At 42.8% G+C, this 16,441-nt stretch overlaps 1 protein-coding gene across 1 annotated transcript in view; it reads right to left on the bottom strand.

The window, feature by feature from the left end:
* Positions 1 to 14,587, bottom strand: part of sec13 (SEC13 homolog, nuclear pore and COPII coat complex component) — a 42,589-nt gene extending 28,002 nt beyond the window's left edge. Inside the window, 3 exon segments of the mRNA XM_055647778.1 lie at positions 7,716 to 7,760; positions 14,320 to 14,380; positions 14,382 to 14,587. Coding sequence (XP_055503753.1) covers positions 7,716 to 7,760; positions 14,320 to 14,380; positions 14,382 to 14,572 — 297 coding nt within the window. The 5' untranslated portion in view covers positions 14,573 to 14,587.
* Positions 14,588 to 16,441: the final 1,854 nt, after the last annotated feature.

The raw sequence follows: 16,441 nt of genomic DNA, 5'->3' as shown, positions 1-16,441 counted from the left end.
CCGTCGCAGATGCCACGAGTGGCCGGCCCCCCGCTGCTTTTGACCGTCTGCACGCTCAAAAGACGCCGCAAATCGGAAACCCCAGCTCCAAAAGGCAGCAAGCTCCCCTGCCTCTGTGTCCCTGTCTGTGCCTGTGTCCCTCTCCGTGCCTGTGTCCCTCTCCGTGCCTCTGTGTCCTTCTCTGTGCCTGTGTCCCTCCCTGTGCCCCCCTCTGTGCCTCCGTCTCCCTCTCTGTGCCTCCGTCTCCCTCTCTGTCTGTGCCTCTGTGTGTGCCTCTGTGTCCCTCTCTGTACCACGGTGTCCCTCGCTGTGCCATTGTGTCCCTCTCTGTGCCACTGTGTCCCTCTAAATTAGGAACTAAATTGAAGATTGAGGGCTTGCTCCATCTCTGCATTTCATGATGGCCCTTGGCCCCATAGCAGAAGCGTCCACGTCACGGAGCTGGAAACTGGAAGTATCCTGAGCTAATTCTGCTACCACCATCATCTATTGCAACATGTGATGATGGCTCCCACCGATTGTTGCCGGAAGCTTGCGTCCTTTTCAGGACGTTGACAGCAATGCCAACCTTTGAAACATGGACAATAGACACAAAAGAAGATGATGGTCCTTGACAAGATGTTGAATTGAATCAAGCACTTTCATTTGAAATGGCAGATAAAATTTACTAAACAATGATGAAACCACAACTTAAGTTTACACTCGTATTCAATTTTGATACGGTTCACAAACATCTGACTGACAGACTGAATAAAGTATGGGTAACAAGCCAGCTTGGAGCTCCTAATTCCGATGTTCATCCTGATCAACACTGCCATCCTCTGGTTTCTGTGTGACACAAAGAAAGGCACTCCATGTTGCTTTTCTACTAGTTTAAGGATTTCTATTCCTCAACAGTGTTACATCTCCACACACTGTAATCCATTATTTCAGCCAAGCAACTGCAGATCCTCCATGCTATTAATCACTCTGCAACCTCTCCCACCCCATGGTCACTCTGCAATTCATTAAACTCAAACATGACCTTTTATCTCGGTTGCACCTTTCTGCAGGAACCCCATATCACTTAATTCCCTTAATTTCTAAACATTCATCAATCTCTGTATTGACTACATTCAACAAATGAGCCTCTACAGTCTTCTTGAGTAGAGAATCTCAAAAATGTAGACCCTCTAGACGATGACATTTCCATTCATGAAAAATAAAAACAAAACTATAGATGAATATCTCAAATAAAAACAGAAAATGCTGAAAACATGTAGGTTAGGCAGTATCCGTGGAAAGGGAATCAGATATCTTTCAGGTCAAAGATCCCAATCAGAACTTTAAAATGGCTTCCTATCTCTGTCCAGAATGTCTGATCTATTATTTTGCATCTGTGTACTCCAATTCTAGATGCACCAGCAATTGAAAACATCAACCCTGCCTTGAGCCCATCAAACTCAAATTAGTATTTTATTTATAAAGAAATTTAAATATATAGTATATTATATATTTCTATTTATTGTTCTTTTAAACTCAGTAGAGGCCAGCTTGATATGACAAACCTAAATCTCAGGAATCCATCTTACCACAAAAAAGTATATTGCTATTTTTTACAGCAAAATGGATAATCTACTGACTTTTGTGTGATGAACAAACAAATATTTCATTTATTGCATTCACTCATCCAAATCATTGATATGAATTGTGATCCAGCACCAAACCTGCTCTCTTCAAATAGTCAAAACATCCAAACAAAAAAAAATTATACTGTTTTCTGTCCAATAACCATTCCGCAATCTACACCAATGCATTACTCCCAATCCCACATGCTATTATTTTGTTTAGTAATCCCTCGTGTGGCACCTTATTGAAGGGCCTCTGAAAGTTTAAGTACACAATATCCACTGATTCTCTCTATATCTATTCTGCTAGTTACAACCTCAAACGATAATCAATTTGTCAAACAAGATTTCCCTACCATACCCTGACAGTCTGAAGAAGGGTTTTGGCCCGAAACGTTGCCTATTTCCTTCGCTCCGTAGATGCTGCCGCACCCGCTGAGTTTCTCCAGTATTTTTGTCTACCTTCGATTTCCCTACCATAAATCCATTGACTTTGTTCAATCCGTTCATTATTTTCTTAGTGCCCTGTTATCGTTTAGTTAATGATTCCAACATTTTCCTGATGTTATTATGTCTGTCATTCCATTTTTTCTCTCTGTGGTTATAAATGTGACTAGGTCAGTTGAAACAGTTCTAGAATCCATGAAATGTTGGAAACCAACATCCACTACTCCCATGGCCATCTCCCACAAAATCCTAAAATGTTGTCACCTGGTCCTGACGATTTAATTCCCATTAATTTCTCCAATACTAGTTTTTCACCTTTGTTAATTTATTTTGCCTCCACATTCACGTATAGTTTTCACTGGTTCCACAAGATGTTGCGTGTCAAAGATGAGCACAAATTTTTTGTTTAATTCACTGCCTCTTTCCTGCTTAGCAGTTTCAATTTTACTTGACTCCCTTAGCCTCTAAATTGAGGCAAAACACAAAACTTTGCATCACACTAAAATGTAAGAATACACACCAACCTATCAGGTGCCTTAAGGGCCTGTCCCACTTGCCGATTTTTTTTCGGCGACTGCTGGCATAATTGACTGACGTATCAGGTCACCGAAAAATTTGCGGCCATGCGGCGTGACGATATATTGACGCGCGGCGTTTTTTCAAGTGTCGCAACTTTTTTTTTGTTGCCGCTGGATTTTGAAATGTTCGAATATGATATGACGCCGGCAGTCGGCGAAAAAAAATCGCGGAGTGGGGCAGGTCCTTTAGGGTTTCTTTCTGTAACTCAACACACACACTCCAAGCCTCCCAAATTTCCATATGACCACAGCTGTTAAATTTAAGAGCCACATCTCCATATAGCGTAGCACAGAGACACAGCTGCTGCATCACACCAGAGACCTGGGTTTAATCCTGACCTGGATGCACTCTGTGTAGTTTTCATGTTCTCCCAGTGACCGTGTGGGTTTCTGCCGGGTGATCCGGTTTCACCACACATCCCAAAGATGCGTATGTTTGTAAGTTGTAGGTGTGTAGGGAGTTGATGCAAAAGAGGGATAACATAGAACTAGTGTGAACGGGTGATCAATTGTCGGCGTGAACTCAATGACCCGAATAACGTTTGTCCATGCTGTATCTTTCGATCAAACAATCAATACGGCAATCTCTGCCTGTACCCACTTAATAATGTACAAAGAACCCTTAATTATAATCACCTTTGCTATACTTAATGATATGAGCGGGCCCGACATTCAAATAATGTAATTTTATTACTCAATGTGTCACCCGTTATGGGTAATAAAATGCTTTGTATGACAGTAATAATACGGAGCTGTCCATATCATCAGTCAAGGCAATGGTCCAACAAGTCTGGGCATAAAGCAGCAGCCACTTATCTTTGCTCACATCACCAGAAGCAACAGCTTTATTCATTACTCTTATCAGCACCAGACCTATTTCTGGGAGGGGAGATACAAGAGTTGGGCGTACCATCACTTAATTAGGTAAAGCTGATGTGTAGCTTAACCTCATTTACCCTTCCTCATTTTATTAATGTTCGTACTTTTGTCCATCATCTTCAGTGTGGCAATTTTAAATTGTTTAACTTCAATAGCCTCATTCTTACCTATCAAAATCAATGGGTGGAGGACATTCTCCCCCTTTCTCAACTTTGAATTCCATCTGCTACTGTTTTTTCTAAATGAGTTAATGCCAAAATGTTAGAGGTTTCAATTTTGTTTTTAAACATAAACATCTGAACAAATCTTCAATCTGTAGATACCATTTGGCAACCACACTATAAAACCTACTGCTAAACCAAGACACGGTGCTGCAGTAGCATCATTGTACAAAGATGAAATGCTGGCACACAATTTCACTTTCTAGAATTTTTTTTGTCGCTTTTATTCGATAGCTTTTCCTTCAAAAAGGTGTTCAGTGCTTGCAGGATAGATGACAATGACGAATATATATAAAAACTAATCAGGTCTAACATTCTTGCAAGCAGAAAAATCCTCGAGCTGTGATCAGTCTGACAAGCCTTGGGGCAATATTATGGCAAATCCTATCTGTGACAGAGATACCAGGATTAAAATCATCCAGTGCTTCTCTGGAATCAACATCCCACCTAAAATGGCCACATTAAGGCAAAAAACAGAGTTCTTCAATACATTCTATATGTTTTCTATTTTTATCATTGACGCACAACCTTATTAAAAGGACAAATTTACCAATGAGTCAAAAAGAAATATAAAATTACCTCCAGCAAAATCCTTGCTCGCCTGTCATCATAACTACCAAAGAGGTTTATAACGTTGACTGAAGTTTCAAATAAATAACATAGAATTGAACTAGAGGGATATTTCTTTAGTTTAGAATGTGGAAACACGCCCTTCGGCCCACCGAGTACACGCCGACCAGCGATCCCCGCAGATTAACATTATCCTATATACACACACACATACACACACAAGGGACAATTTTTCATTTATACCAAGCCAATTAACCTACAAACCTGTACATCTTTGGAGTGTGGGAGGAAACCGAAGATTTCTGAGAAAATCTATATGGTCACGAGGAGAACGTACAAACTCCGTACACCCAGATAGTTGTGAATCTGTTGAATTCTCTGTCACAGAAAGCAATGAGGCCAATGCACTGGATGTTTTCCAAGAGAGAGTTAGATTTAGCTCTTAGGGCCAAATGAATCAAAGGAAATGGGGGAAAAGCAGGAACGGGGTAATGATTTTAGATGATCAGCCATGATATTGAATGGCGGTGCTGGCTCAAAGGGCCCCATTGGCCTGCTGCTGCACCTATTTTTCTATGTTTCTAAGTCTGCAATACAAGATGATATTCATGATAAAGGAGAAAATACCAGGAAAGTCAAAGATCTCTTTACATCAGGTGTCATTTCTGACCAGCTAAGGCTATTGCTCTGATATCTATCTATATTTAAAACTGTGTGTGTGTGTGTGTGTGTGTGTTTCTGCCTGTCTTGTGGTTGCCAGCCTTTGATTCATTGCTACGCCAACACCAGACCCACAAACGCCCAGATTTTTTCCATTTCGGTAGAGATTTCACTTTTCATTCCAAGTATCCACTCATTTACATTTCGTCGTGTTTATGTACACATTTTTACTAAAATCCTTCTTCCTCCCCCCCCACTCACTCATTTTGTCGCCTCCTGCTGGCCAGCGACCATAACGGCTGCTGGCGCCCGCCTCTCGCCTCAAAGACGCCGTTTAAAAACAGCCGCACCGCTGAGTGCTCGAATCTTCAGTTGGATGACCACGTCTCCCGTGGGGGCTACGGGTAGGGAACGGCTGCATTGGGGGAGCAGACCCAACGGGTCTGCACTTGGTCTTGTATTAACTAAAAATCAAAAATGCTGTCAATGTTGAAAATCTAAAGTAAAACCAAAAATTGCTGAAAACACCTCAGAAAGTCAGGTGTCATCTGTGCAGAGAGAAACATATTTATTGTTTCTTGTCAATAAGCCTGCATCAGAACTACATGACCTTCTGAGTGTTTCTAACATGTTCTGTTTCAATTTTAGTCCGGATGTTAAATCCGATTCTCCCTCCACAAATGCTCTCTGATCAGCTGAACATCTCCACCAGTTTGTGTTTGGTATTAGATTTCCACAATCTGCAACAGTTTGCTTTCAAAATAGATTAGTAATGAGGGACGACCATAAAAATCCATCCAGATCATTGAAGCTCTTTGGGAATGGAAATCTGCCATCCCTTGCTAGTCTGACCTCTTTACAAATCCTACCCAACCAGTCTTGTGCTGTCTGAAATTGTCCGGCAAATTTCTCCATTCAGTAGCCAATTTGATATCAACAATAATTGCCACCCTTGCTAATGTACCCTCATGAACAAGTTAGAAAAGCTGCGAGGGGAATGTAAAAAACATTTCTAGATGTAACTACTCGAGTTTAAATAACATTTTCATGCCATGGGTTATATATTAAAATCAAAGTAAAGTTCAGTTCAGTATAGTTTATTGTTACATGTACTGAGGTACAGTGAAAAGCTTTTGTTGTGTGCTAACCAGTCAGCGGAAAGAATACATGGTATATATTAGACTACAACCTGCAACTCATTCCCAACACTTCCATTATCCTTTACGAACACATCGTTGCAAAAGTACCATTGCAAATATATCGAATTAATTCCATTTTGCACCCTACTTTTTGGCTTCATTCTCTGTTATACATCTTGGAGGAATGACAGGTAACTCGACGTATTTATATTGGATTCTTCAAAATGAGACAGTATTGTTATGTTTCTCTCTCTCTGTCCCACTTTCTCTCTCTTTCTCTAATAATAAATTAATCCGTGGCTGCCTTATTTCCCTTGTTACATTGCTCTAGCTGAGATCACCTTGCTGTCAGAACAAAAAAAAAGACTTTATCGATTTTCCCTTGCAAAATGGCATTCTATATGGTGATGCAAGGAAATGAGAGACTGCATTGCAGTGTCTATGATATGCAGTTGATGCCCTGTTGCTAGAAGTAATTGCTATAGAGGTTTAAGTGTACTTGGGAATAAGTGAATTTGCAGTATAGAATCAGACCCTGTCAGTTCTCCATCCCTTCTCCTATTGTGTCAGTCCCAGTCACAAGAGGGCAGAGTTCCCTGACACAAATGTTCGGAATTGTCTATTGGGAAGCGATGTTTTGCCGATTGTTCATTTACAGGACCCCCTCAGGGCTTATACCCTAAAGTATGCATGACATAAATGCAACCATGACAAGTTAAAACAGAAAAATCATTAGTTAATTAAACTGCAACGATGAAGTTAATGTCTGCAAGGCACAACAGCTCATCTTTCTCTACGAATGCTTACACTTATCATCTAAACTTACTTCCAGAGAACATTTAAATGGCTTTCCCTGGAACATTATTCAGGGAAGGTGGCATAGTTTTGGTATTGGGCAGGGAACTTCCTTCTTATTCTCAATACAATTAATGAAAACAAAACTGAAATAAAAGACCCAATCCTGATATTTGAATCATAAAGAGTGATAGTTACTCTGAGGTTTGTTCGCGTGAGAGCATAAATACCTGATGTATAAATAGGTGCAAGGTACAATGTAGTAATCTAAATTATTAAACCTTAATTAGTCAATGTAACAAGCGCTGATGAACGTAAGATACAACAAGCAGGCAAAGGTCAAAGCTTAATAATATTCCAAATCCCGAATTGATTATAGTTCATTCATCATTACAAGGCATTATTCTTTGATAGTGGGTGTGTCTGGACGAAGAGCATCACCAGCTGACATAGACATTGTGAGTGAATTTGGCAGTCAGCACTGACTTTGCCCGTATGCTGCACTTAGCTACACTCAAGTAACTGAGCACCAGCCAGGGGCAAGATGCCAGTGATTTTAGGGCAACAGAATAACTGCCCAATACATGCGCTGTAAAGCTCTAAAATTCCAGTACGACACCTTACTACTACCCTCCAACCTCACTCCTCAATGATTCAAACATTCAGACCTGCATATAAATTTGAGAATTTTTTCTAGACTAAAAAGTGAACTACATTCCCTCTAAATTCAATCAATCTCCAAATGTCCTTGGTCGTAGCTATTAAGGAAATTTGCGTACTTTCAGAGTTCACATGAATATGAATGAGCAATCTACTTACGATCATATCCTCATGGGAGGTATCCACTGTGTTGATCACGGAAACCTGTAAATAACAATAAGACAGTTTAAAAGACCCGATGATGCTAAAAAATGTGACCCATTGTTAAATTTGGCAAGAATACCCAGTGACATTATCAAATAATTCCAGAAATGTGCTTCAGTCTCCCATTTCGAAGAACAATTCTAATGCATCAGCACAAGCTTTTGTTTGTACGCCAAATATCCTGTGCTCTCTTCAATAATACTGGAAATGTACCTAATTTTCTGGTCGATTGTCACAATCACATAATCTCCCCCCCCCCCCCCCCCCCCCCCCCCCCCCCCCCCCCCACTCTCCACTCCACAACTGATTTCACATACCATTTTTGGATTATGCAGAAGAAATTCATCCCCTTATCAAATCTAGAGGAGATCTGACATAGAAGTTCCCCAGCTGCAGATCCTCTTATATACTGCTGGCACACATGGACAGCATTTGGCAAACCAGCGGTATGGGTTTTCTATCTGCTGAGGAGCTGCAGGCACCTTTTGTTGTGTGGGAACGCAGTTCATGGATGTATTTCTGACTTGGAAACTGTTTACAACATCAGAACAATCCTGGGAGAAACCTGCATATTTCTGCAGCTGCCCACAATGCAAAAGTACAGAGGCAAATAAATAAATTATGGGTCTTTGTTCCAAACCTTATGGGAGACACTGTAGGTATTCTAATTGTCTGGATATGTAGGAGTTCAGACCCAGTGGTAGATTTCCAAGTCAGGATGGTATGTGACAAGGAGGTGGTAACGTTCCTATGCACCTGCTGCTCCTGCCCACCTTGGTGGTGGTGGTTAACAGTTGGGAAATAGTCTGAGTGGCCTAGGTGAGTAATGCAGTACATTTTGTAGGTGCACATACTGCAACCAGAATGCAAACACAGTGGAGAGAGTAAATACAAAGGGTGGCGGATGGTGTGCCAGTCATGCAGACTACTCGTGTGTTGGAAGGAATTACAGATGCTGCTTTTTACCAAAGATAGACAGAAAAAGCTGAAGTAACTCAGCGGATGAGGCAACATCTCTGGAGAAAACGAATAGGTGACCTTTTGGGACGAGACCTTTCCTCAGACTGAGAGTCATGGGAAAGGGAAATGGGATATATAGACGGTGATATAGAGATATAGAACAAATAAACAAAAGATAAGCAAAAAAGTAATAATGATCAAGGAAAGGTGGAGTCCACAATGGTTCATTGTTGGATGTGGGGTCAGGGACAACGACTGCTCTGTCCCATATGGTTTTAAGCTTCTTCAGTGTTATGTGCTTGTACTCATCCAAACAAATGACACTCTCCTGACTTGTACATTTGATAAACATAGAATGAAACACGTCACAGGAGTAGACCATTTGGTCCCATGTGCCTGCTTCGCCATTCAGTGAGATCATGCATCTGTGCTACTTTACTTCACTAACCCACATCCTTTGATTGCCTTAACATTTGATCTATCAGTCTGTGGTGAACTGGTTCTTGGACACAGAATCCTAAATATTCACTATCTTCTGAATGAAAAAATCTCTGTCTTCTGTCTCCTGAATCCCTTACTTAGAAACTGGAAACCTCTGCCTAGGCAATCCAGCCAGGCAAACATCTACCATCATGAGGATCTTGAATGGTTCAATGAGATCACCTCACAGGCCCAGCTTGATCTCTCCTCACACCACAAACTCATCTTCACAAGATTCAACCTTCATTGCATTCCTTTCTTTAAAGTTTATCCCAACTTAGCTAGGGAGAAAAGACCTGTATACAATATTCTGAATGCATTCTTAATAGGCATTTACAATAACTGGAGCTAAATAATTCTTCTCTGTACTCGAATCTCCATGCAATAAAGGCTAAATTCCTAACTGCACGTCCCTTGACTTGTGAACATCTAAAGCATGAATTTTTCAGATGTATCAAAACAAAGCTATTTTTTGTTATTTTACTGTAACGAAAAGTGCATCAATTCTTGCTATAATGCATTCATACTTCTCCCACAGCATTTTATCTTGTCAAGATTGCAATGCTCCACTTACTGCCTGAATTCATTAAATTTATTACATTATTACACTAGAAAGCCTTGTTCCTAGCGATAACATCCTGGTCCACGGGTTGTATTAATGAAGTGGGATTAGTGGGCAAAAATGCTACCCAGATGTCATCAGTCTTGTTCTCAACATTAATCAGATGTCCAGAAACGTGTCAACAATGAGCAAGGGTCCGTTGCTCAGGTTATTCCTTACTTCAATATCTTTTGAGAGGGAAATAGAAATAGTTGGGTATAGTTTTGATGGAGCAACATTGTCATACAAGCTTTATAACTTGAGTACCCAAGCACTGGAAGATTTGTCTTATTGCATCTCTTTGGAGCATTCTGTGTTTTTTGGTGGAGATGTCTCATCCATTAAAATGAATGTATGTGAGGGGCATCCTCTTCCAAATGACTATCGTATGCACTGTTTAGTCATTTCTTGATTCATTTCAGCACCTTGGGGGAAATATTTGCTATTTCACAGTTGAACATTATTGGTAAACCCACCATTCAAGACCTTCTTCACCAGCTTGTCTACCTCTGTCACTGCTATCAGGGAATTATGTACCTTTACTCTCTGCATTACAATACTCTCCAAGGACCTACCATTTACTGTGCATGTCCTGCCACGGTTTGACTGACCAAAATGCATTGTTTCACTTGCGTAAGTTAAATTCCATCTGCCATTCCTTAGCCCACTTCCCTTGTTGATCCAGTTCTTTTTGTTAAGGTTAGGTGTCATCCACAAATTTACTAATCCCATTATCCATGAATCCCTGCCGCATACCAATGGATTCAGGGCTCCATTCAGAAAAACAACCTCCACTACTACCCTTTTTCTCCATCAACCAAGACAATTTTGAATCCAGTTGGCCAGTTTATCCTGGATCCCAAGTGATCTAACTTTCCATGTGATCTAACAGAGGCTAAAAAGCAGGACTTCTAGGGTGGTTATCTCTGGGTTGCTTCCAGTACCTCGTGTTAATGAGGGTAGGAACGGGGATATAGGGGATCTGAATGTGTGGCTGAGGAGTTGGTGCAGGGGGCAGGGATTTAGATTTCTAGACCACTCGGATCTCTTCCGGGGCAGGGGTGACCTGTACAAAAGGATGGGTTGCACCTTAATTGGAGAGGGATTGACATTCTGGCACACAGGTTTGCTAGTGCTACATGGGTGAGTTTAAACTAAACAGTGGGGGGGTGAGATCAATAACGTGGAAGCGTATGCGTGCAGTTGACAGGAAAGAGAGTGCAGGAAAGGTCACGTTTAAGTAACAGGGCAGGGGGATGGTAACCAATGCAAGGAGACAAAGGACCATAAAAGGAGGACAGAATCAAAAGGTAAAAGAGAGATAAGAAAAACAAGAAGATAGACACAAAAAGCTGGAGTAACTTAGCAAGACAGACAGCATCTCTGGAGAGAAGGAATGGGTGACATTTCGGGTCGAGAACCTTCTTCTGACCCGAAGGAAACCTGAAAGCTTTGTGCCTTAATGCAAGAAGCATTCATAATGTGGATGAATTGAATGCGCAGTTAGTTGTTAAGGGTTATAATATAGTTGGAATTACGGAGACATGGCTCCAGGGTGACCAAGGTTAGGAGCTAAACATGCAGGGGTATTCAATATTCAGGAAGGATAGAGAGAAAGGAAGAGGAGGTGGTGTGGCATTGCTGGTTAAAGAGGAGATAAGTGCAATAGCAAGGAGAGACATTAGCTTGGATGCTGTAGAATCAGTATGGGTAGAACTACGAAATAGCCAAGGGCAGAAAACGCTTGGAGTTGTATACAGACCACCAAACAGCAGTAGGGAGGTTGGGGATAGCATCAAGCAGGAAATTAGGGATGCGTGTAGCAAAGGTACAGTAGTTATCATGGGTGACTTTAATCTACATGTAGATTGGGCCAACCAAATTGGTAACAGGGCTGAGGAGGATTTCCTAGAATGTATACGGGATGGTTTTTTAAACCAATATGTAGAGGAACCGACTAGAGAGCAGGCCATCCTAGACTGGGTATTGTGTAATGAGGAAGGATTAGTTTGCGATCTTGTTCGGCAAAGCCCCTTGGGCAACAGTGACCATAATATGGAGGACTTCTGCATTAGGATGGAGAATGACACGGTTAATTCGGAGACTGGAGTCCTGAACTTAAATAAAGGAGACTTTGAAGGTATGAGACGGGAATTGGCTAGGATAGACTGGCAAATTATACTTAAAGGGTTGATGGTGGAGATGCAATGGCAAAGATTTAAGACTGCAGGAATGAATTCCAAAAATAGTTCATCCGTCTGGCAAAAAATAAAACGGGAAAGGCAGTTCAAACGCGGCTAACGAGGGAAATCAAGGATAGTGTTAAATCCAAGGAAGAGGCATATGAATTGGCCAGAGGAAGCAGCAAACTGGAGGACTGAAAGAAATTTAGAACAACAGAGAACAAAGGGGTTAAGAGGGGGGAAAAGAGCAGGAAAGAAAGCTTACAGGGAATATAAAAACAGACTGTAAAAGCCTTTTTAGATATGTAAAAAGGAAAAGGTTAGTGAAGACAAATGTAGGTCGCTTACAGTCAGAGACAGGTGAATTTATAATGGGGAAACAAGGAAATGGCAGAACAACAGTTAAACGAGTATTTTGGTTCTGTCTTCACTAAGGAAGACACTACCAATCTCCCAGAAATACTAGGGGACCGAGGGTCTAGTGGGAGGGACGAACTAAAAAGAATTCACATTAGTCAGGAAATGGTGTTAGGTAAACTGTCAGGACTGAAGGCAGACAAATCCCCAGGGCCTAATGTTCTGCATCCCAGAGTACTCAAGGAGGTGGCCCTGGAAATCGTGGACGCATTGGTGATCATTTTCCAATGTTCTCTCGACTCTGGATCAGTTCCTGTGGACTAGAGGGTAGCCAAAGTAACAACCTATTAAGAAATGAGGGAGAGAGAAAATGGAAAATTCGATCTTGACTACAGGAGCAGACTGTACGGAGTTTGAACATTTTAACTGTGACCACATGGGTTTCCTCCCGCACTCCAGATGTGCAGGTTTGTAGGTTAATTGGCTTCTGTAACTGTAAAAATTGCCCCTAGTGTGTAGGATAGTGCTAGTGTACAGGGTGATCGCTGGTTGGCACGGATTCGTTGAGCTGAAGGGCTGGTTTCCATACTGCTAAAGTCTAAAGTAAAGTCTAAAGAGATGTAACACCTGCCCCTACACCTCCTTCCCTCGCCTCCATGTAGGGACCCCAGCAGTCCTTCCAGGTGAGACAGAGGTTCAGGTGCATCTGTTGTTCCCGATGTGGCCTCCTATGCATCGGCAAGACCAAGTGTGTAATCGACAAACATTTTACTGAACATACACTTGGTCCACCTAAGTCTATTAGATCTCCAAGTTGCTGACTATTTTAACTCATCGTCCCATTCCCATACTGACCTTTCTGTCCTGGGCCCCTCTACCGTAACTAGCATACAACCCAACAGTTTGACGTTGAATGCTCTAAATTTAAGTAACTACAAACATCCTACCAATCACCTGTATCCACCTATTATTTGCCACACTTTGTCTTGGCCCTCCTGAGTTACTCCAGTGTGGAGTTTGCATGTTCGCACTGAGACTATATGGGTTTCCCGGCTTCATTCTATGTCCGAAAAACATGGTGGCTTTTAGGTTAATTGGTCCGTGTAAATTACCCAGGGAGTAGGTGGGAGTTGACAGGAATGAAAGGAAAATGGGATTAGTGTAAGATTAGTAGTAAAGGGCCAGCAGTTTGAATGCCCTCCTGTGTCAGTGCTGTATGACTCTTAACACCTAAACCGCCTGGAAAATCCTGAAAGACAATGGATCATCACATATAAAACCTCTGATTTCAAACTGCCAGCCAAGAATCAGTGTGCATGGCTTCAAAATGAATCTTGAACAATATGCTGGAGGAACTCAGCAAACTGGCAGACGGGTTGTGAAGGAAAATCAAGTTTCATTTTTTGCTCAAGATTCGGGTCAGTTCTCTCTTACGCCTCCTTGAAACTGAAGTCTTTAGACAATAGACAATAGGTGCAGGAGTAGGCCATTCGGCCCTTCGAGCCAGCACCGCCATTCAATGTGATCATGGCTGATCACCCCCTTGTTGTTGGCCCATTGTTTAGATGTTTTTCATAACAAAGCCTATTAGATAGACAAACTGTTACATTTTAAAGCCGGTATTCTTAATCAGAGCCAACTAAGGATCTCGGGCAAAGGCGGGCAATTGGTCATGCACTATCTGGATGATGGAGCAAGTTGAGGGACTGGTGTGATGTGGAAGGAGGTGATGTGTCCGCAGCTGAACGGGGCGGAGAACAGACCCATAAACCCTCTGCCTCCTCTTCCACCAACACTCTGCCGGTCCCGCCCGGGTTCCCTGCAACAGGCTGGGATCAGCGCCGAGGCCAGGGGCCGGGCCTCGCCGGCGCCCTCGTCGCACGGAACGACCTCCTGACCGCACGCAGCGGGCGGTTAACGGCCTCGCCAACCCTCGCCGACCCACCGCGGAAGGCACAAGCCGCCCGGAGCCGCTCACCATGGTTGCCGTTGCCGCTGTGGGTCCCGATACCGGTACCGCTCCGCTCAGACGTGGCAAGCCGTAAACCAGCGTCCGCGCTAAACCGACCGGCTCGCTGCAAGGGCCCGCAACAAAGGTTCCGAGCAACTGCAGCGCCGCGGATGACAGAGGGAATACACTCTGAACTCCAGGACACACAGCGCACCCTGAGCTTCAGGAACACACCCCGATCCCCGGAATTACAGCCGGCATGCAAAGCACCAAGAGACATAACTGAGCCGCACGACCAAACTCTAATTTTCACGAACACTGCCCGGTCTATCACTGGTTTTGACCTCCCCACCATCGAAGGGATTTACGGGACTCGCTGCTTCAAAACGGCAGCCAGCATCATCGTGGACACACACCACCCTGAATACACATTAATTTCATTCATGCCATCGGGAAGATTATATAGGAGTCTGAAAACTGTAACGTCCAGGTTCAGCTTCTTCCCTGCAGCCTACAGGCTATTAAACACTGCAACCTCCAAATAAGCTCCAGACACAACATGCTGGAGTTACTCAGCGGAACAGACAGCATCTCTGGAGAGGAGGAATGAGTGACGTTTCTGGGTCGAGACTCTTCTTTTGACTGAAGAAGTAAGACTGTCTGAAGAAGGGTCACGACCCGAAACGTCACCCATTCCTTCTTGAGATAGAGATGCTGCCTGTCCCGATGAAATACATTGTCAGCATTTTGTGTTGATCTTCGGTGCAAGATGGTTCACTCCGCGAAAAAGCCGTAGTAGGTGATGGGTAATCTTCAACGCCATTTCCGTAACCGGCTTCCGTCATGGCGTCCTCATCTACAAGCAGCGCGTACTGCTCTGCTATAATTTGCTCGAATCGCCAATATAGGCGACCCTTTTCTTCAGGTTCCCCATGAAAAACGATCTTTGGTCGAAACGACTGTTACTCGACGTGCTGATATGTTGAGACTCCAAACCAGTGTGCGTTTTTACTTGTTTGGCACATAGGGCCGCCTGTCTAAACGACACCAAGCGATTGATGTCAAGGGCTTAAACGTGTTTCCACACTCGCCTTTTTTCAGAAAATTGTGGCAACAGCGATAATGAAATGAGACAGGTTGGAGTTGAATGAAGTAGGCGAAGCAGAGAGAAGTCACGAGAAAAAAACTCGCTCGGCTCAATGTATCAATAATAGTAAAAAAAAACTGACCAAACCAGTCCCACCTTCCCCAGTAAATTAACAGCGATACTGCAATAAATTTGGTAACATTGTGTTCCTGTCTTCTGTATTTGTTCTGGAGATTGATGAAACTGACCTAACCTTTGGCAGAAGTAATTGGTTCTAGGCTGGTATATGAAGCTATAGCTGGATTTTTTGTGTCCTTGATCCAGATTTAAGACAATTTTGCTCTGTAAGATTTTTGCAGAGGAAGCACAAGCTAATTCAGAGAGATTATGCTATATCAGTCTGAGAGATTAAAGGACACAAAATGCAGCGGGCCGGGCGGCATTTCGGGACAAAAGGAATAGGTGACATTCGGGTTGAGACCCTTCTTCAGACTTAGTCAGTGGAAAGAGGAACAAGAGATATAGACGGTACTAGGGACAAATGAATGGAAGATATGCCTATCTCCCGTTTCCCTTTCCATTGACTGTCAGTCTGGAGAAGACCAGTCGACCCAAAATATCACCTATTCCTTTTCTCCAAAGATGCTGCCTGATCCGCTGATTTACTCCAGTCTTCGGTTTAAACTAGCATCTGTAGTTCCACCCTGTACAAGGTATGTGCCGTTTTTGTGTGTATTAGCGTGTGTCCAGTCAGATTTGGCTTTCAGTCAGATTACCAATCATGCAAGTTTCCACACACACACTTACTTCAGCAAATAGCGACCAAGGCAGTGCCGACGGTCATAGAAACATAGAAACATAGAAAATAGGTGCAGGAGTAAGTCATTCGGCCCTTCGAGCCTGCACCACCATTCAATATGATCATGGCTGATCATCCAACTCAGTATCTTGTACCTGCCTTATCTCCATATCCCCTGATCCATTTAGCCACAAGGGCCACATCTAACTCCCTCTTAAATATAGCCAATGAACTGGCCTCAACTACCTTCTGTGGCAGAGAAT

Source organism: Leucoraja erinacea, chromosome 16 (genome assembly GCF_028641065.1).
Source record: "Leucoraja erinacea ecotype New England chromosome 16, Leri_hhj_1, whole genome shotgun sequence".
In the NCBI taxonomy this organism is placed as follows: domain Eukaryota; kingdom Metazoa; phylum Chordata; class Chondrichthyes; order Rajiformes; family Rajidae; genus Leucoraja; species Leucoraja erinaceus.
Note: the sequence above shows the minus strand (reverse complement) of the source record. Positions and strands in the feature narration are given on the sequence as shown.